Raw genomic sequence first — 14,866 nt, 5'->3', positions numbered from 1 at the left:
CATCCTCCTCCTTCACTGCTGCTGCAGGAGGTGCTGCAGGATGCTCCTCCTCGGCCTTCTTGCCCTTCTTTCCTGCTCCAGTCGCCAGCTTGACGTCTGCTGAGGGCTCCTTTGGTAGACCCAAGGGGGAAACATGCAGAGATAATGATACAAGGGTTAGAAGAACTAATGGGAGGTGGGAGTGAATTATAGTTTATCATGTTTTACTATATTCAAATGTTCTGTTTGAATGGAGAAAATGCAAGGGCTGATGAGGTGACCAATCCATAGGACTTCACAGTGTGAAGTATCTCCTGCATTACAACTGAAATAACTACCAAAATGTAAGCCACAAAAGGCATTAACTGGAGCTACAAGCTACATGCACAGTAGCCTCAATCAACAACAGTTCATTTACCAGAAAATCGCCAGATGTTCCTCGCCTTGCAAAACTCAGTTTGTTTTGGAAAACAACAACAAACTTTGAGTTAGCGAGCTACACACTGCAAATGGCAAATTTGAAAGAACGTTTTGATCGTGCAACAAGGCAGGACTGGTTGGTTCTTTCTGGGAATAATTGTAAAAATGTACAAAGAGTATGTTTATCGTTACGCCATCTTATATCTACATGGGATGTTTTGGGACCGATTGTAGCAGGATTGCTGCGGATAAAGTAATGTTATACAGGGTGTGACGGGAGCCATGCGCTACCTATTTTATCTCTCTGTTTGTTTAGCGTTCTGTTAATTATCACACAATGTTGTCAAATCATCTGTTAACCTAGTCATTCATCAAATTCTTCATAGTAATCCTGTAGCTTTCTTGTGTACACATTTAACAGCTAATACTCTGGTGATTTATATGCAATTGCTACAACCATCAATACATAATTCTATGATTGTTTTAAACCATAACAGTTACTTTATAACCATGACAGGTTAAAATAATCACGCAACACTTATATCTTTGTTAACTAGTGTCGTGTATTGAGTTAAAAAGCTAACAGAGGGTAAAATGATCTTTGTCTTACCAGCATGTGCTCTCTTTGTTCTAAAGGAAAGTTTGCCGCAATCCTCTGGTTTAAATGACTCTAGGACTTCCGGGGTAACAGGAAATTATATGAATTTCAAGGAATACATTTGTTAGCCATCAATATGTCTTGTGGCTTTGTCTAATGTGAATGTGAATCATATAAATAATATTCAGTAAATGACTAGCTTAATAGATATATTAATTCTGGCTGTATGGAGCCTTTACCGTCTGCTCACCTGAGCCACCCCTACTTTGTACGGTCACATTGGTATGTTCCAATTCGAGGGGCGGGCTTCAGGATATATAGCCTAGCAGTTTTACTTGTTCAGGAGACAGAGCTTGAGGAAAGCCCTGAGGGAAGAGGACGTAAGTCTGTTGGATGCCCTCAGAGTAGCGACTTGATTTAAGATCAATTAGGACAGTGGTTCCCAACCTGGGGTCCGGGCACCCCTTAGGGGGACGGCGAAGATCACAGGGGGGGCACAAGTCTTTATCTGGTTTGAGGTTGAGGTAAAAAAAAATAATATTTGCACATGTTAAACAAATTATGACAATACACTAGAATATATCATGTATACAAATGTCTGTATAAAAACTATACATTTTTGTTCTCGCTTAAAATTGGAGGCAGGCTACTTAGTAGGCCAAACCTCCGGGACCTCTTATCCTGGGACCCTTGCTGTCATCAGGTCAGCTGTTAGCTGCTATCATCTTCATTTTTCCTGCAGCCACAACATCACTATTTTATGAATGAAACACGGTGGAGAAATGTAAAAGTCCTGATAATTGCTCTGTATCAAAAAAGAAGGTAAGGCTCTATCTCGAGAGTTTCCTCAACTTTGGTTTCAGAGGGGGGAGGGGGGGGAAGGTTGGGAACCACTGAATTAGGAAACAGTTGTATGTTTGTATTATGTGATTGTTTTGACTTAAGTCAATTTACTTTTATTTTCTTGAAAGTATATATTTTTCTGCTTTCTTGAATGTTTTTAATTTTTCTATCACGATTTTGCCTCATTTGGCCTTAATTGGGGTAAACAAAAATCCCATTTGGTCAACCTCATCTCAGACTCATCCTGAGTGTTAACACCTGCTCACGACTACTCATCGACATCTACCCTTAAGTAAGTTAACAGATAATTTATAAGTTATTATATAGTTCAATTCATATTGTTGTTAGAAGTTTTGATGAATATATTACTTCAGTTGTTGAGATAATTAGAATAGGCTTATAAAGTTGCCAAATGTGTTTTAAATGAAGTCAGTTACTAAGGGCAATATATAAAGTGTGTTTCTATACCAATGCACCTTAAATAATTTTAGTTGATACATTTTTTTAAATGATGAATATACTCTGTTACATTCATGTTTACAGTGGGCATTATATTAATCATTTAACTCTCTTTATAGTTTCTAGATTTTAGAGTCCAATGTCTTCTGTGTCTTTCTGTTCTATGTCCATATATACACGATGGAGCAAATCATATAATATGTAGAGAAGGAAACTCATCCTCTATATATAAAATTAAAAAAAAAAAAGTGAGGAAAAAGCATTACAGATAATAGTGGACCGACTGATTGATATATCTAAAGATATAGATTTATGAACCACAGTTCTAAACGGAAACCATCAGTCACTTGTCATTTGCAAAAACGAACAGTTGTACACTTTGCATTAAAAGCGAGCAGTGGAAGTTAATATGGCTTAGAAAATAAATATTTTAGCACATGAGAGAGAAACAGAGTGAAAGAGATATTTATGAAATCATATTGTTGAACCGATCCTCACCGCCACATGTCCTCCAGCGGCAGGGCTCCGAGCATCGGAGAGCCCCACTCGCCGCTGTGTGTGTGTGTCTGTGTGTGTATGTTTTGTCTGCTCTTTGGGTTACTTATCTTTACACAACTAGTAACTAAAACAACAAGTATGTATGTAGTGAGTTTGATGTAAATTAATGCTTTTTCTTTTCTTTTTTTTTATCCGATTCAACGATTAATCAGAAAACTAAATCGACAGATTAATATATTATTAAAATAATCGTTAGTTGCAGCCCTAGGTCCGTGATCGTCTGCCTCGCTTTCTCTCGCTGTTTCATTACAGCGGCCATGTTTCTTTTTTATAAATAATGTGTTACACGTTATCATACTTCATAAGAAGCTGCTGATCACTCTGTATATTTATTTTATTATATCATCCTGACTCGACCTAGTCTCTCCTCCTCAGCCTGACTCGACCTAGTCTCTCCTCCTCAGCCTGGCTTGGCCTTCGTGAAACGCACCAAGCCAGGCTGCACAGATTAGACTAGGTCAAGCCTCTCTTCATCAGTTATCCTGGATTTATAAATTCTACTTTTGTGTGATACCCCCCTGAACACTGACCTGAACATGGCTGGTATCAGAGTCCCAGTCTGCTGCTGGTCTTCTGGGGACCTTGTTGCTCCGCTGCTCCTGGTTCTGGTTGTCCTCCTCCATTCCTCTCTTGTCCTGAAATCCAGCAGATGTCCACTGGGGCTGCTGGACTCACTCTGGATTCTGTTCAGTACAAATCAAAGCAGGCAGAGATATTCAGGAGCTGCTGTCTCCTCTCCTTTTCCTCACATCCACACACAACTAAAACAACAGTCGGCAAACTCAAAGCAGAGGCTGGAGAACTGTTCCATTTCCTTCCTCGCTACACAATGAACTCAGAGTAGTTTGGAGAAAACAATATTATATTAAACTAGGAATAAATCTAAACAACTCTACAACAAAAGGTCAACATTTTTTTTTTTTAATTACATTCACTAAGAGCATTTCATGATAAAGGAAACTCAATAAAAAGTGATTTTGCCGACACTAGATATCAGTCAAAAGCTACAGTAAACTTGAGCGCAACCACAACATGTATTTATGTATGCATGTACTGTGCGCAGAGGGGACATTTCGGAGGAGACGTGAGAGACCAACTGCGGCTCCTCGCCCCAAGACAAAACAAATTCCAATCCTATCTTTTCGGCTCCCTGAACCAGCGCTGGCCTTGGCCGAGGCCGGTGTGGAATAATCACTCCCCCTGGTAGCACTGCAGCGAGGCACACTCTTGCGTTCCTTACCCGATTCCAACAGACACCTGCTGATTGTTGACTCGGACTGGGTCCTGTTCAAGGTTGACTCCATGGCAACCGGCTATGTATCGCTATGACAATCGTGCGGACTGAGACAACGAGATTGCAGGGCCCGACGTAGTTTGACTACTCAGGCCTACACACACACACACACGTACTGTATATCTGCATGTATTTCAAAATGTAGGCCAAGTATTTACTTTAAAAAAGAGAAAAAAATGAACAGCAGAAAGCAGCATGTTAAGGACACCCAGCAGGCCTACCATTACATTGGAATTGCACTGCTTTGCAAATAGTAAGAACCTTCTTCATCACAGACCTGATGGTGCAGTACTTGATCCACATGGATCCACTTGCTGTCCCTCTGGCTGTTCCTCTCTCTGTCCCTGTAGGTTTTCTTCCTCCTCCTCCTCCCCCTCTTCTTCATCCTCCTCACCCTCAGGAATCTCCCTCTCTGTGTCAGAGCCCTCCCTTTCATCACATGCCCTCTCTCCAACCTCCCCAGACTCCTCTGGCTCTCCCTCTTCCTGCTCCTCAACACCTTCATTTGGTTCTCTCCCTTTTTGGTTTCCTGGGGCTAAACAGGACGCTATGTCCCTTCCTCGTTTCATGACAACTATTAGAAGAAGAAGAAACGGAGGGGCATGCATTACATCTCGTTTCCTAACCATCCCTCCCTACTTAACACGGGCAGATAGCCTGTTGATTACTTTACTCAAATGGATTTATTATCGCGATGCAACAGCCAAGATGGATGAAGTCACGTGGTTAACATCCCAGCATTGTGTAGTCCTAGCAACGAGACTGACATTTGGATATTCGCTTCTGCTTCGATGAGTTTGTTTAGATATGATGAAGTTTCTAAACATATCGAGAGCAGACATTTCCAAACTTGATTTCATTCTCAGTGTGAGGAACAAAAGGAACCCGGTTATGTGCAACAACAACAACAACAACAACAACAACAACAACAACAACAACAACAAGTCCCTTCCGAGATGAAATGGTTGATCTTACCAACAGGAGAGCTCGGAGCTCCTCTGCTCTCTCCAAGAGGAGTTGCTGTCTCATTCACCGAGCACCACCACACGCTGCAGCCTAGTGTTTGGGTGCGCCGCTCTAATTTACCCGTGTAGAACGTTGCGTCGCACATTACTTCCGCTTTTGGCGCTCGCGTGTAAAACCATAATAAACCAAGACCAATAGACCCCGTTGCTCTGGACGGAGACCAGTGAAGGCTATTAGAAGCACTTTTCCGGTGATCCTTTGCTTTACTGCGCAGCCTCTAACTGACAGAGACAACGTAAATGTGACGTGAGCAACGTGTTTGAAAGTTCTAAGTCTTCTGGTAGCTGTGCCAAGAGAAATCTCAATCATTCCCAATCATTACAATTACAGAGACGGAGAGTGTAGGTATATGTAAGGAGATAACATAGACACGGGCTAATTATTGATCACTAACATGCTAGTTAACATTAGTAATTAAAACTAAACAGTTAATGTAAGTCGAAACTGCCTGTGAGCTTCTCCTGTACTATACGGTAATTCCTCTACTGTGTGACAGTAAGTCTCGTGGTTATGACACAATCGTTAGCTTATTTTTATAAAAGCGTCTGCTACGGAGCCATAACGTGAGCTACAAGGTAATGGAGCCTTTTATACATTGTTGTGTTTCTTTAGAAATAAACAACGGACAAATAGAGTCTTTAAACGCTTCAGATGTAAAGTTATTCGCAGTCAAAGTGACGTAAAAAAAAGAATGGCGGTCAGTGGAATGCTAACAAGAGGTGATCGCTTTGTAGCAACAAAATGGCGCCATCGGAGGTTTGAGTTCTGAAGTGAAGCTTACACCCTTGGTCTAGGGATGCACGGGCCTCCCCCGACATGCCTCCGTATAGAACCGCCACTGTTAAGGGACTGGGACATCCTACCAGAAACATACATTATCTGTCCTGGAGTTGTTACAGTGAATAAAACTTGTATAATCCAAAACTAACAAAAAATACTAAATGGGTGATTTCTCGGAGTTGCGCTTTAAAGGAATATGTAATATTAGGTCCTTGGATGTTTTATTCTTAATTAAAAACACTTTTGAAAATTACAAATCCTGAAAAATGGTCTGTCCTCAGCCAAATTTTAACTACGTTGTCCATAATATTGTTATTCTGAAAACTTTATTATTTAGAAAAATAATCAGTATTCATCAAAAGTTTAAGTTATCATTCACATTAATTGATAAAAAAAACATTAAATATTACATAAATTCTACAAATAAATGGTATTTTACAACTGTCCCCATGTTTTCGGTCAGCCCTCACGTTACATAGAAAACAACATAAAAAGTGTGTAATACGCCTTTAAGGTTATGAGTCAGAGGACGTGACATCATTTGACTGAGTTGATGCTGAACAGAAACAGAAATTGTGTGTGGAAATATACACGCTAAAAGTCCTGATTATTTACATGGAGTCTGGTGGAAATATGCTGGCTCTATACACGCTAAAAGTCCTGATTATTTTAACTCCCCAAATTTTAACTACCTTGTCCATAATTTTGTTATTCTGTTATTTAGAAAAAAAAATCAGTATTCATTAAAAGTTTAAGTTGTTATCATTCACATTAATTGATAAAAATCATTAAATATTACATAAATTCTACAAATAAATGGTATTTTACAACCGTCCCCATGTTTTCGGTCAGCCGTGTCACGTTACATAAAAAACAACATAAAAAGTGTTTAATACCCTTTAAGGTTATGACTCAGAGGACGTGACATAATTTGACTGAGTTGATGCTGACACTGATAAAGGGGGAGTTTTTTTCAATCACTTTTATGATTTAAAGCTTGTTTTTGCATGTTTTACACTAAAATATCCTAGAAAACAATGAAAGTTTTGGAAAACCAAAACATGTCTCAAAATGTTACGGAAATGCCTTGCTTACAAGCTAACAGTTTCAATGCTAGGAGAGAGGACGTGAGCAACGTGTCTGAAAGTGTGAAGTCTTCTGGTAGCTGTGCCAAGAGAAATCTCAATCATTCCCAATCTTACAGAGACGGAGAGCGTAGGTATATGTAAGGAGATAACATGGGCACAGGCTAATTATTGCTAACTAAAATGGTAGTTAACATCAGTAATTAAACCTAAACAGCTCATGTAAGTCAAAACTGCCTGCAAGCTTATCCTGTACTATACGGTAATTCCTCTACTATGTGACACAATCGTTAGCCTATTTTAACAAAAACGTCTGCTACAGAGCCATAACGTGAGGTACAAGGCAATGGAGCCTTTTATACGTTGTCGTGTTTCTTTAGAAATAAACAATGGACAAATAGTCTTTAAACGCTTCACAAGTTATTCGCAGTCAAGTGACGTCAAAATGAATGCTAGTCAGTGTTAGTCTGGCGTGTGGGAACATTTTGGATTTCACGTTACCTATGATGAAATAAAACAATATATAGAACTTTGCAACATGCAATCAATATGCTAATTTTAGCTATATATCATATGCTGAAGTGTTAAAGATTAAAAGAAAAAATAAGAACTGTACAGAACCGAAAACTGTGACCCTAAAACCGTGATACAAACTGAACCGTAAGTTTTGTGAACCGTACCACCCCTAGTTACATATCATGAAGTGTTTTTAGTCCAACAGTTCAAATGTTGATAATCCCAGAGATGAAATCAGATGAATGTTTTTGTGTTTGAGTCTCAGATCTGCTTCACAGTGCAGTGTGTGTGTGATGGTGAACAGACTGAACTTTGATTTCAGCAGCTGATCTTCAGTCAGTGTTTCTGTCCACAGGAGAGACTCTCAGTCCTGCAGAGGACACAGAGACACTGAGGAACAAGAGCCAAACACAAACCCAGGATAAAGATGCTGAGTGAATGTGGTGTTGAAGGTGTGGAGGTGGATCCGTGAGTCAGAGGAGACTGTGTATAAGGACAGAGAGCCAGCAGGACAGTCCACATACACTGCTACTCTACCAGAGACAGAGGAGGAGGTGGTGATGTAGGTCTTTCTTATTGTGCCTGACAGAGTAACCACGTTCATCAGAGCAGTACAGACTCCAGGAATGATCATTCTTTCCAAACAGAGTCTTTCCTGTTTCCTTTCCTGCTGATTCCTCTGTAACTCACTGTTTATTCACCTTTTAAACATCTTTGTGACATTAATTATGCCGTGTTGTGTTCTTGAACTGTGAGTTTTTTTGAAGGCCACTTAAACACAACAAGTTAGAGTACAGGCCAAAGTTTGGACAAACCTCATTCAATAGGGAATGACGTGAGGAACTGTTCAGTGACACACATAACAAACAGCATCTTACTGAGATATTAATAATCACTCAAATAAAACATACATAATGTGACACAAGCTAGCATTAGCTCAATTCAGTATCAGGACAGTCACTTAACTTAATGTTAGCTTAAAAGAAGGATTAATGTTACCTTTTGTGATATTAAATTCAACACTTTAGTAATAGTATAATATTGTAAAACACATTTTTCAACCGTGAAATGTTATTCCATGTTGCTTAGTTTAGCATTTCTTTCACATGAACATCCAAAAGCAGTACAACAATTTTTTTCTGAGTCTTTAAGATCAGTTGTCTGTCCCAAGATGGCGGCGGCACAGACGCAGTTTAAACACATTAACTGTTCAAGTCATTTTTTATGACAATAAACTGAATATTTCAGCAATTTGACATCACCTTAGTAAACAGCGATGGGGATTTTTGTAAACTGTATTATGATGAATTAAGAACAACAAATACTTCTTCGCTGCAGCATTTTAACTTTAAAAAGAGCTAGCAGTTGAACCCTGAATTCAGAATATTATATTACAGGAAAACAAACTAATTTTGAGTGGAGTCACAATGAGGCAGTGCAGTGTTTCCTCTATGTTGATTTGACCGTGGCGGCCCCCCATGGTATCAGAAATAGGGCTGCATTGTTAAAAGTGCATGTCGGAGAACATTTGTATTTTAGGTGCATTATTTACATGCTGAAGTAGTTACACAGCATTAAGATAATGTCATTAATAGTGGGTTTATTGTTATTTGCTACAGAAAGCTTAGTCTATATGTCAAGCTCAAAGTTGGCCTATATAGTAAATCAAAAAATACAGTTCAATCACAACTGAAAATATGCCTCATTGTGTGTGTGAATAGAGGTGAATAAATATATTTGTTTGTGTTGCAGCAAAGTGTCAGTTCCGTTTCATGGGGGTGGGGGGTTCGGAGCTGCCACCACTAAAAAAAATCCTAAAGGAAACACGGCAGTGTGAACACGCTGGTGTTTTTTAAGGTGATCACTCAGAGAAAATGTTTCCCCACATAGATCACACCAGTACGGCTTCTCTCTAGTGTGAACACGTCGGTGGCTTTTTAAATGTTCAATCCTAGAAAAGGTTTTCCCACATAGATCACAGCTGTGAGGTTTATCTCCAGTGTGAACGCGTTGATGTGTTTTAAGGTTACTACTCTGAGAAAACGTTTCCCCACATTGTTCACACCAGTACGGCTTCTCTCCAGTGTGAACACGTCGGTGATATTTAAGGCCATTGCTATGAGTAAAACTTTTCCCACATTGATCACAGCTGTACAGCTTCTCTCCAGTGTGAACACGCTGGTGACATTTAAGGCCACCACTCTGAGAAAAGGTTTTCCCACATTGATCACAGCTGTACGGCTTCTCTCCAGTGTGAATGCGTTGATGTATTATTAGGGTTCTCTTTTCTACGAAAGCTGCCCCACATTGATCACAGCTGTGTAGATTCTCTCCAGTGTGAATTCTCTGATGAATCTTTAAATATGCAGATCTTGTGAAGGATTTGTCACAGTGTTGACAGTGGTGACGTTTGGGTCCCTCTCCTCCTCTCTGTTTCTATAGCAACAGACAAACAGAGAGAGAGAGAGAGAGAGTTAGTGAACAACCTTCTTAAACCCTGGACTTGCTCTCACTCACAATTTTCACTCTTCATACAATAATTTATGACAAAATGAAGGAAAATATGTGCCGGTTGCAGACATGTTATTATGGAAGAAAATGTACTTTTCATAACTTTAATAAGTTCCGAAATATTCTACATTTTTCAGGCAAGTTTCCCCATTCAAATGATTGGCAATTTAAAAAACTAAAACATCTCTTCAGTTTTACTTTCAGTTAGAAATTCCATGGTAACTTTAAAATACAAACCTTTCATACATTCTGGGTATTTTTCATCCTTTAAATCCCAAGAAAACCTTTGAAATACATACATTAATTTGATGTCAAAATAAAGATAAAGTTCTTCTGGTTGCGGACATGTTACTATAGAAGCCATCAGGCTCTTCTCAGTGTTTCCCACAGGTTGAGAATTTACTGGCGGGGTGTGTGGCGCAGGATGTGACGGCGCGGTGCGTGATGGCTAGGTTTAGTAATAATGGGTTCAGTTATAAACTAGTCAAATGAAGGTGAAAACAATGACTACACAACATTATCAGATCATTTAGAAAGAAAAAAATATTTACATATTAAACAAATTAGACTAAAAGATGACACAGATACAGATGAAAATATTGCAACACTATGCAGGATCTGACACTATTTCAGGTTATTTATTAAGGCTGCAAGATATGAGGAAAATATGTGATATGCCGTTGTTGAATATCGCGATAATGATATAACTTGTGATAAATAAACAGATATTAAAATGTAGCCTATTCAGTTCTGCTGCTTTCAGTAATTTGCTAAAAAACAACAAATTGCCTGTTAAATTTTAAACAAATGACAAAAAAAGTGTAGCTATGATGTGCTTTTGTAAATTAAATCTTTTTTTTTTTCTAAAGTAAATTCTTGTTCATTTTGTTTGTTCAATCTTTGTTCATTTTTTGAAGTGTATTAATCCGTGTTTTGGGGTTCCAAAAACATAGCCTACTCTTCTGTACTATACATGTCCTGTTGCACTCATTAAGTTCTCATCTGAGCAGATTTGTAAACTCTGAGTTGTAGTTTAAAACTTTTACAGACAATTTAATAAAACAGAGTTTTATTCGGTCTCAGGTCCATGAATACAGTTAATAGATACTGAACTGAACCAGACTCTGATAAATGATGTTCAGGGAGCTTTCACAGCAGCGTGGCCCTGTTGTTTCTACAGTTTTATTAGTACAGTTAATTCCATTGCAAGACCACCAGCAGCATGCTACTACTAACGTAACGATAGCCTTTCTGAGCAAGTGCAACGTTGACGTCGTCATACATGCGGCACACAACTTTGCGAGGAGGAGGGGCTGAAGGCAACTGGTCTGTGTGCGCTGTAAAAAATTCACGTTGTTTGGAAAGAAAATTTAATTCAGGTTTTATCTACCTGGGTGGTGCGCCCAAGTAGAACCAACGTATGGGAAACTATGCTTCTAACCTCATTAGTGTGGACGTGAGGTGTAAACATAGCAAAAGATTTTCATTTAAAAATTTTAAATAGTGTTAGGTAACTAACCAGGCTTAAAGAAATGGATTGTTGACAATTAACCAAATGGCTCAGAATGACATGAAATCAATGTGTTGTTAAAGTGGTATTGCACAACAGTAGACTTTATTTATTATTTCACGACGGCAAAGCCAGACTGAGGAGGAGAGACTAGGTCGAGTCAGGCTGATGTAATTCGGATAGATGCGCGTTCATGGGTTTCCTCAACGGACCGCAAAGTCGATAATAGATTTACGGATGTCAAAATGGAGAATAATCATTGTTCATACTTTATACAGAGTGAGCAGCAGGTTCTTGTGGAAGTATGATAATGTGAAACACATTGTTTGTAAAAAAGGAAACATGGCTGCTGTAATGAAACAGCGAGAGAAAGCGAGGCAGACGATCACGGACCGACTGAATGTGTAAGCAGCCTAAAAATCTACATTAACTGACAACTGCTCTGAACTGAAACCGTCATAATCATACCATTCAAGGATTAGGCTACTCATCATTGGCACAAATTCGTAAACGTTGCGTTAACTTGAAACGGGTAAACGTTGTGGTGCATTCAGTTATTGTAAAATACCCTTTCTCATCCGTTTTTGTCATTTAACAGCAATTTACTCGTGAAATAAGTTATTGTTATGTTATTATTACATTTTTAATAAATCTATTAAATTCCTCCCTTTTTTGCGCTGTATTAATATTCATTAATATTGAGATTAGATTTCTCGGACTCTTCAGTCTGGAGTAACTTCTTTTTTTGGCTCACCTCCTCCTCTTTCCTCTTGCTCCCTCGCTCCTCTGAGTCTTCCGAGGCCTCATTGACAACTTTCCTCTTGCCATTCTTCTTCTCTTCCTCCTCCTTGTGTTTCTGCATGTACTCGGTGATAAGGTCGGGGCAGTCCAAGTTGTCCTGAGGCTCCCATGTGTTATCCTCACTGGAAAGGTGAGTGCAGACAGAAGAAAATCTCCTCAGGCTTTGTTTTTAGGCAATACATTCTCACTCTAATTGCTAATTCGTGTTATTCCTTTTTCCTATTGCCATTTTGTAAGGTTATTTGCCGGTTTGTAACTTAGTGTCAAAATACCAAACCTTCAACTTTGAGGGCATGATACATGGCTGTAGGTTATTTGCAATTTGTAAATTAACAAGATACTAATATATATATATATATATATATATATATATATATATATATATATATATATATATATATATATATATATATATATATATATATATATATATATATATATATATATATATATATATATATATATATATATATATATATATATATATATATATATATATATATATATATATATATATATATATATATATATATATATATATATATATATATATATATATATATATATATACACACACACACACACACACACACAGTCATGTGAACAAATTAGGACACCCATGCTTAAGTTGTCAATTAGCCTAATAGCTGGCTTGATTTGCATTGAGAGATGATTTTACTTTTTAAGTACTTTACTTTGAAAAGTACCCCATGCCAATCTCTAGGTGTGCATGTGGGAGTATTGTGAAGGGTATGTGATGATGTGGGGGTATGGTGAAAGGTATGTGATGATGGGGGCTATTTTAATTCCAAAGGCCAAGGGAACTTTATCAGGATGCATAGCATCCTGGATCCATAAAATGACTGGCCTTTAAAAATAAACATCTGCCTCCTTAAAGATTAGATTTTTCCTAATTTTTTAAATTAAGGCATTACGATCAATTTCCAAAAGAGGATTTATTTTATTGCTCTTTTTAGTCAACTTTAGCATGGGTGTCCTAATTTTTCCTAACATGACTTTTTTTTAATTTATTTACATACATACATACATACATACATACATACATACACAGTACAGGCCAAAAGTTTGGACACACCTTCTCATTCAATGCGTTTCCTTTATTTTCATGACTATTTACATTGTAGATTTTCACTGAAGGCATCAAAACTATGAATGAACACAAATGTAATTATGTACTTAACAAAAAAGTGTGAAATAACTGAAAACTTTTCTTATATTTTGGATTCCTCAAAGTAGCCACCCTTTGCTTTTTTGATAACTCTGCAAACCCTTGGTGTTCTCTCAATGAGCTTCATGAGGTAGTCACCTGAAATGGTTTTCACTTCACAGGTGTGCCTTGTTAGGGTTAATTAGTGGAATTTTTTTCTCTTATTAATGGGGTTGGGACCATCAGTTGTGTCGTGCAGAAGTCAGGTTGATACACAGCCGACAGCCCTATTGGACAACTGTTAGAATTTATATTACGGCCAGAACCAGTCAGCTAAGTAAAAAAACGAGTGGCCATCATTACTTTAACAAATAAAGGTCAGTCAGTCCGGAAAATTGCGAAAACTTTGAATGTGTCCCCAAGTGCAGTCGCAAAAACCATCAAGCGCTGCAACAAAACTGGCTCACATGAGGACCGCCCCAGGAAAGGAAGACCAAGAGTCACCTCTGCTGCTGAGGATAAGTTCATCCGAGTCACCAGCCTCAGAAATCGCAAGTTAACAGCAGCTCAGATTAGAGACCAGATGAATGCCACGCAGAGTTCTAGCAGCAGACACATCTCTAGAACAACTGTTAAGAGGAGACTGCGTGAATCAGGCCTTCATGGTCAATTAGCTTCTAGGAAACCACTGATAAGGAGAGGCAACAAGCAGAAGAGATTTGTTTGGGCCAAGAAAACACAAGGAATGGACATTAAGACCAGTGGAAATCTGTGCTTTAGTCTGATGAGTCCAAATTTGAGATCTTTGCTTCCAACCGCCGTGTCTTTGTGCGACGCAGAAAAGGTGAACGGTAGGGCTGGACCCGAACATTCGAATATTCGTTCGGTGAGTTGGTATTCGATTTGAAAATTTGACATTTGAATATTCTTTTTTTATTTTGGTTTATTTATTTTCTGCATTTATATCTCGTTCACACTCCAGTCCAGTTGGTGGCGGTAATGCACATTTAAGTTGGTTTGCCAACCGCCAATAAACTACAAAAAAAAAAAAGAAGAAGAAGAAGAAGAAGAAGAAGAAGAAGATACGATGACGCCCACTTCGAGCATTTAGCAAGCTGAAGCCAGAAGCTAGCGGCAATAACAAGTGCAGAAATGGAAAACTGTTTCGCGTTTTTCCGTTGTGATTCGGCCATAAACTTCAACATTGTGAGGCGAAGAGATCATTCTGGAATATAAAGCTTGGATATTACATTTCCTTGGACTCTTGGGGATTTATGAAAATCAAGTTTTTGTCAAAACAGGTATGCATGCACTCTCG

General features: G+C 38.5%; 2 protein-coding genes and 1 pseudogene across 2 annotated transcripts in view; all 3 read right to left on the bottom strand.

The window, feature by feature from the left end:
- Window positions 1-14,866, bottom strand: part of LOC114552957 (receptor-interacting serine/threonine-protein kinase 4-like) — a 111,001-nt pseudogene that overhangs the window by 22,836 nt on the left and 73,299 nt on the right.
- Window positions 5-5,361, bottom strand: LOC114553133 (histone H3.v1-like). Its single transcript, XM_028574303.1, has 4 exons — window positions 5,127-5,361; window positions 4,429-4,725; window positions 3,388-3,540; window positions 5-109 (listed from the first exon to the last, which is right to left on the bottom strand). Exons 1-3 carry the CDS (start codon window positions 5,260-5,262, stop codon window positions 3,404-3,406), a joined length of 570 nt encoding a protein of 189 aa, XP_028430104.1. The 5' UTR covers window positions 5,263-5,361; the 3' UTR covers window positions 5-109; window positions 3,388-3,403.
- Window positions 9,314-14,866, bottom strand: part of LOC114552956 (zinc finger protein 397-like) — a 31,404-nt gene continuing 25,851 nt past the window's right edge. The window contains exon 4 of the mRNA XM_028574052.1: window positions 9,314-9,994. Within this exon, the coding sequence (XP_028429853.1) occupies window positions 9,329-9,994 (666 nt within the window). The 3' untranslated portion in view covers window positions 9,314-9,328. The remainder of the gene's footprint in view (window positions 9,995-14,866) is intronic.

The sequence above is a fragment of the Perca flavescens genome, chromosome 3 (assembly GCF_004354835.1).
Source record: "Perca flavescens isolate YP-PL-M2 chromosome 3, PFLA_1.0, whole genome shotgun sequence".
In the NCBI taxonomy this organism is placed as follows: Eukaryota; Metazoa; Chordata; class Actinopteri; order Perciformes; family Percidae; genus Perca; species Perca flavescens.
Note: the sequence above shows the minus strand (reverse complement) of the source record. Positions and strands in the feature narration are given on the sequence as shown.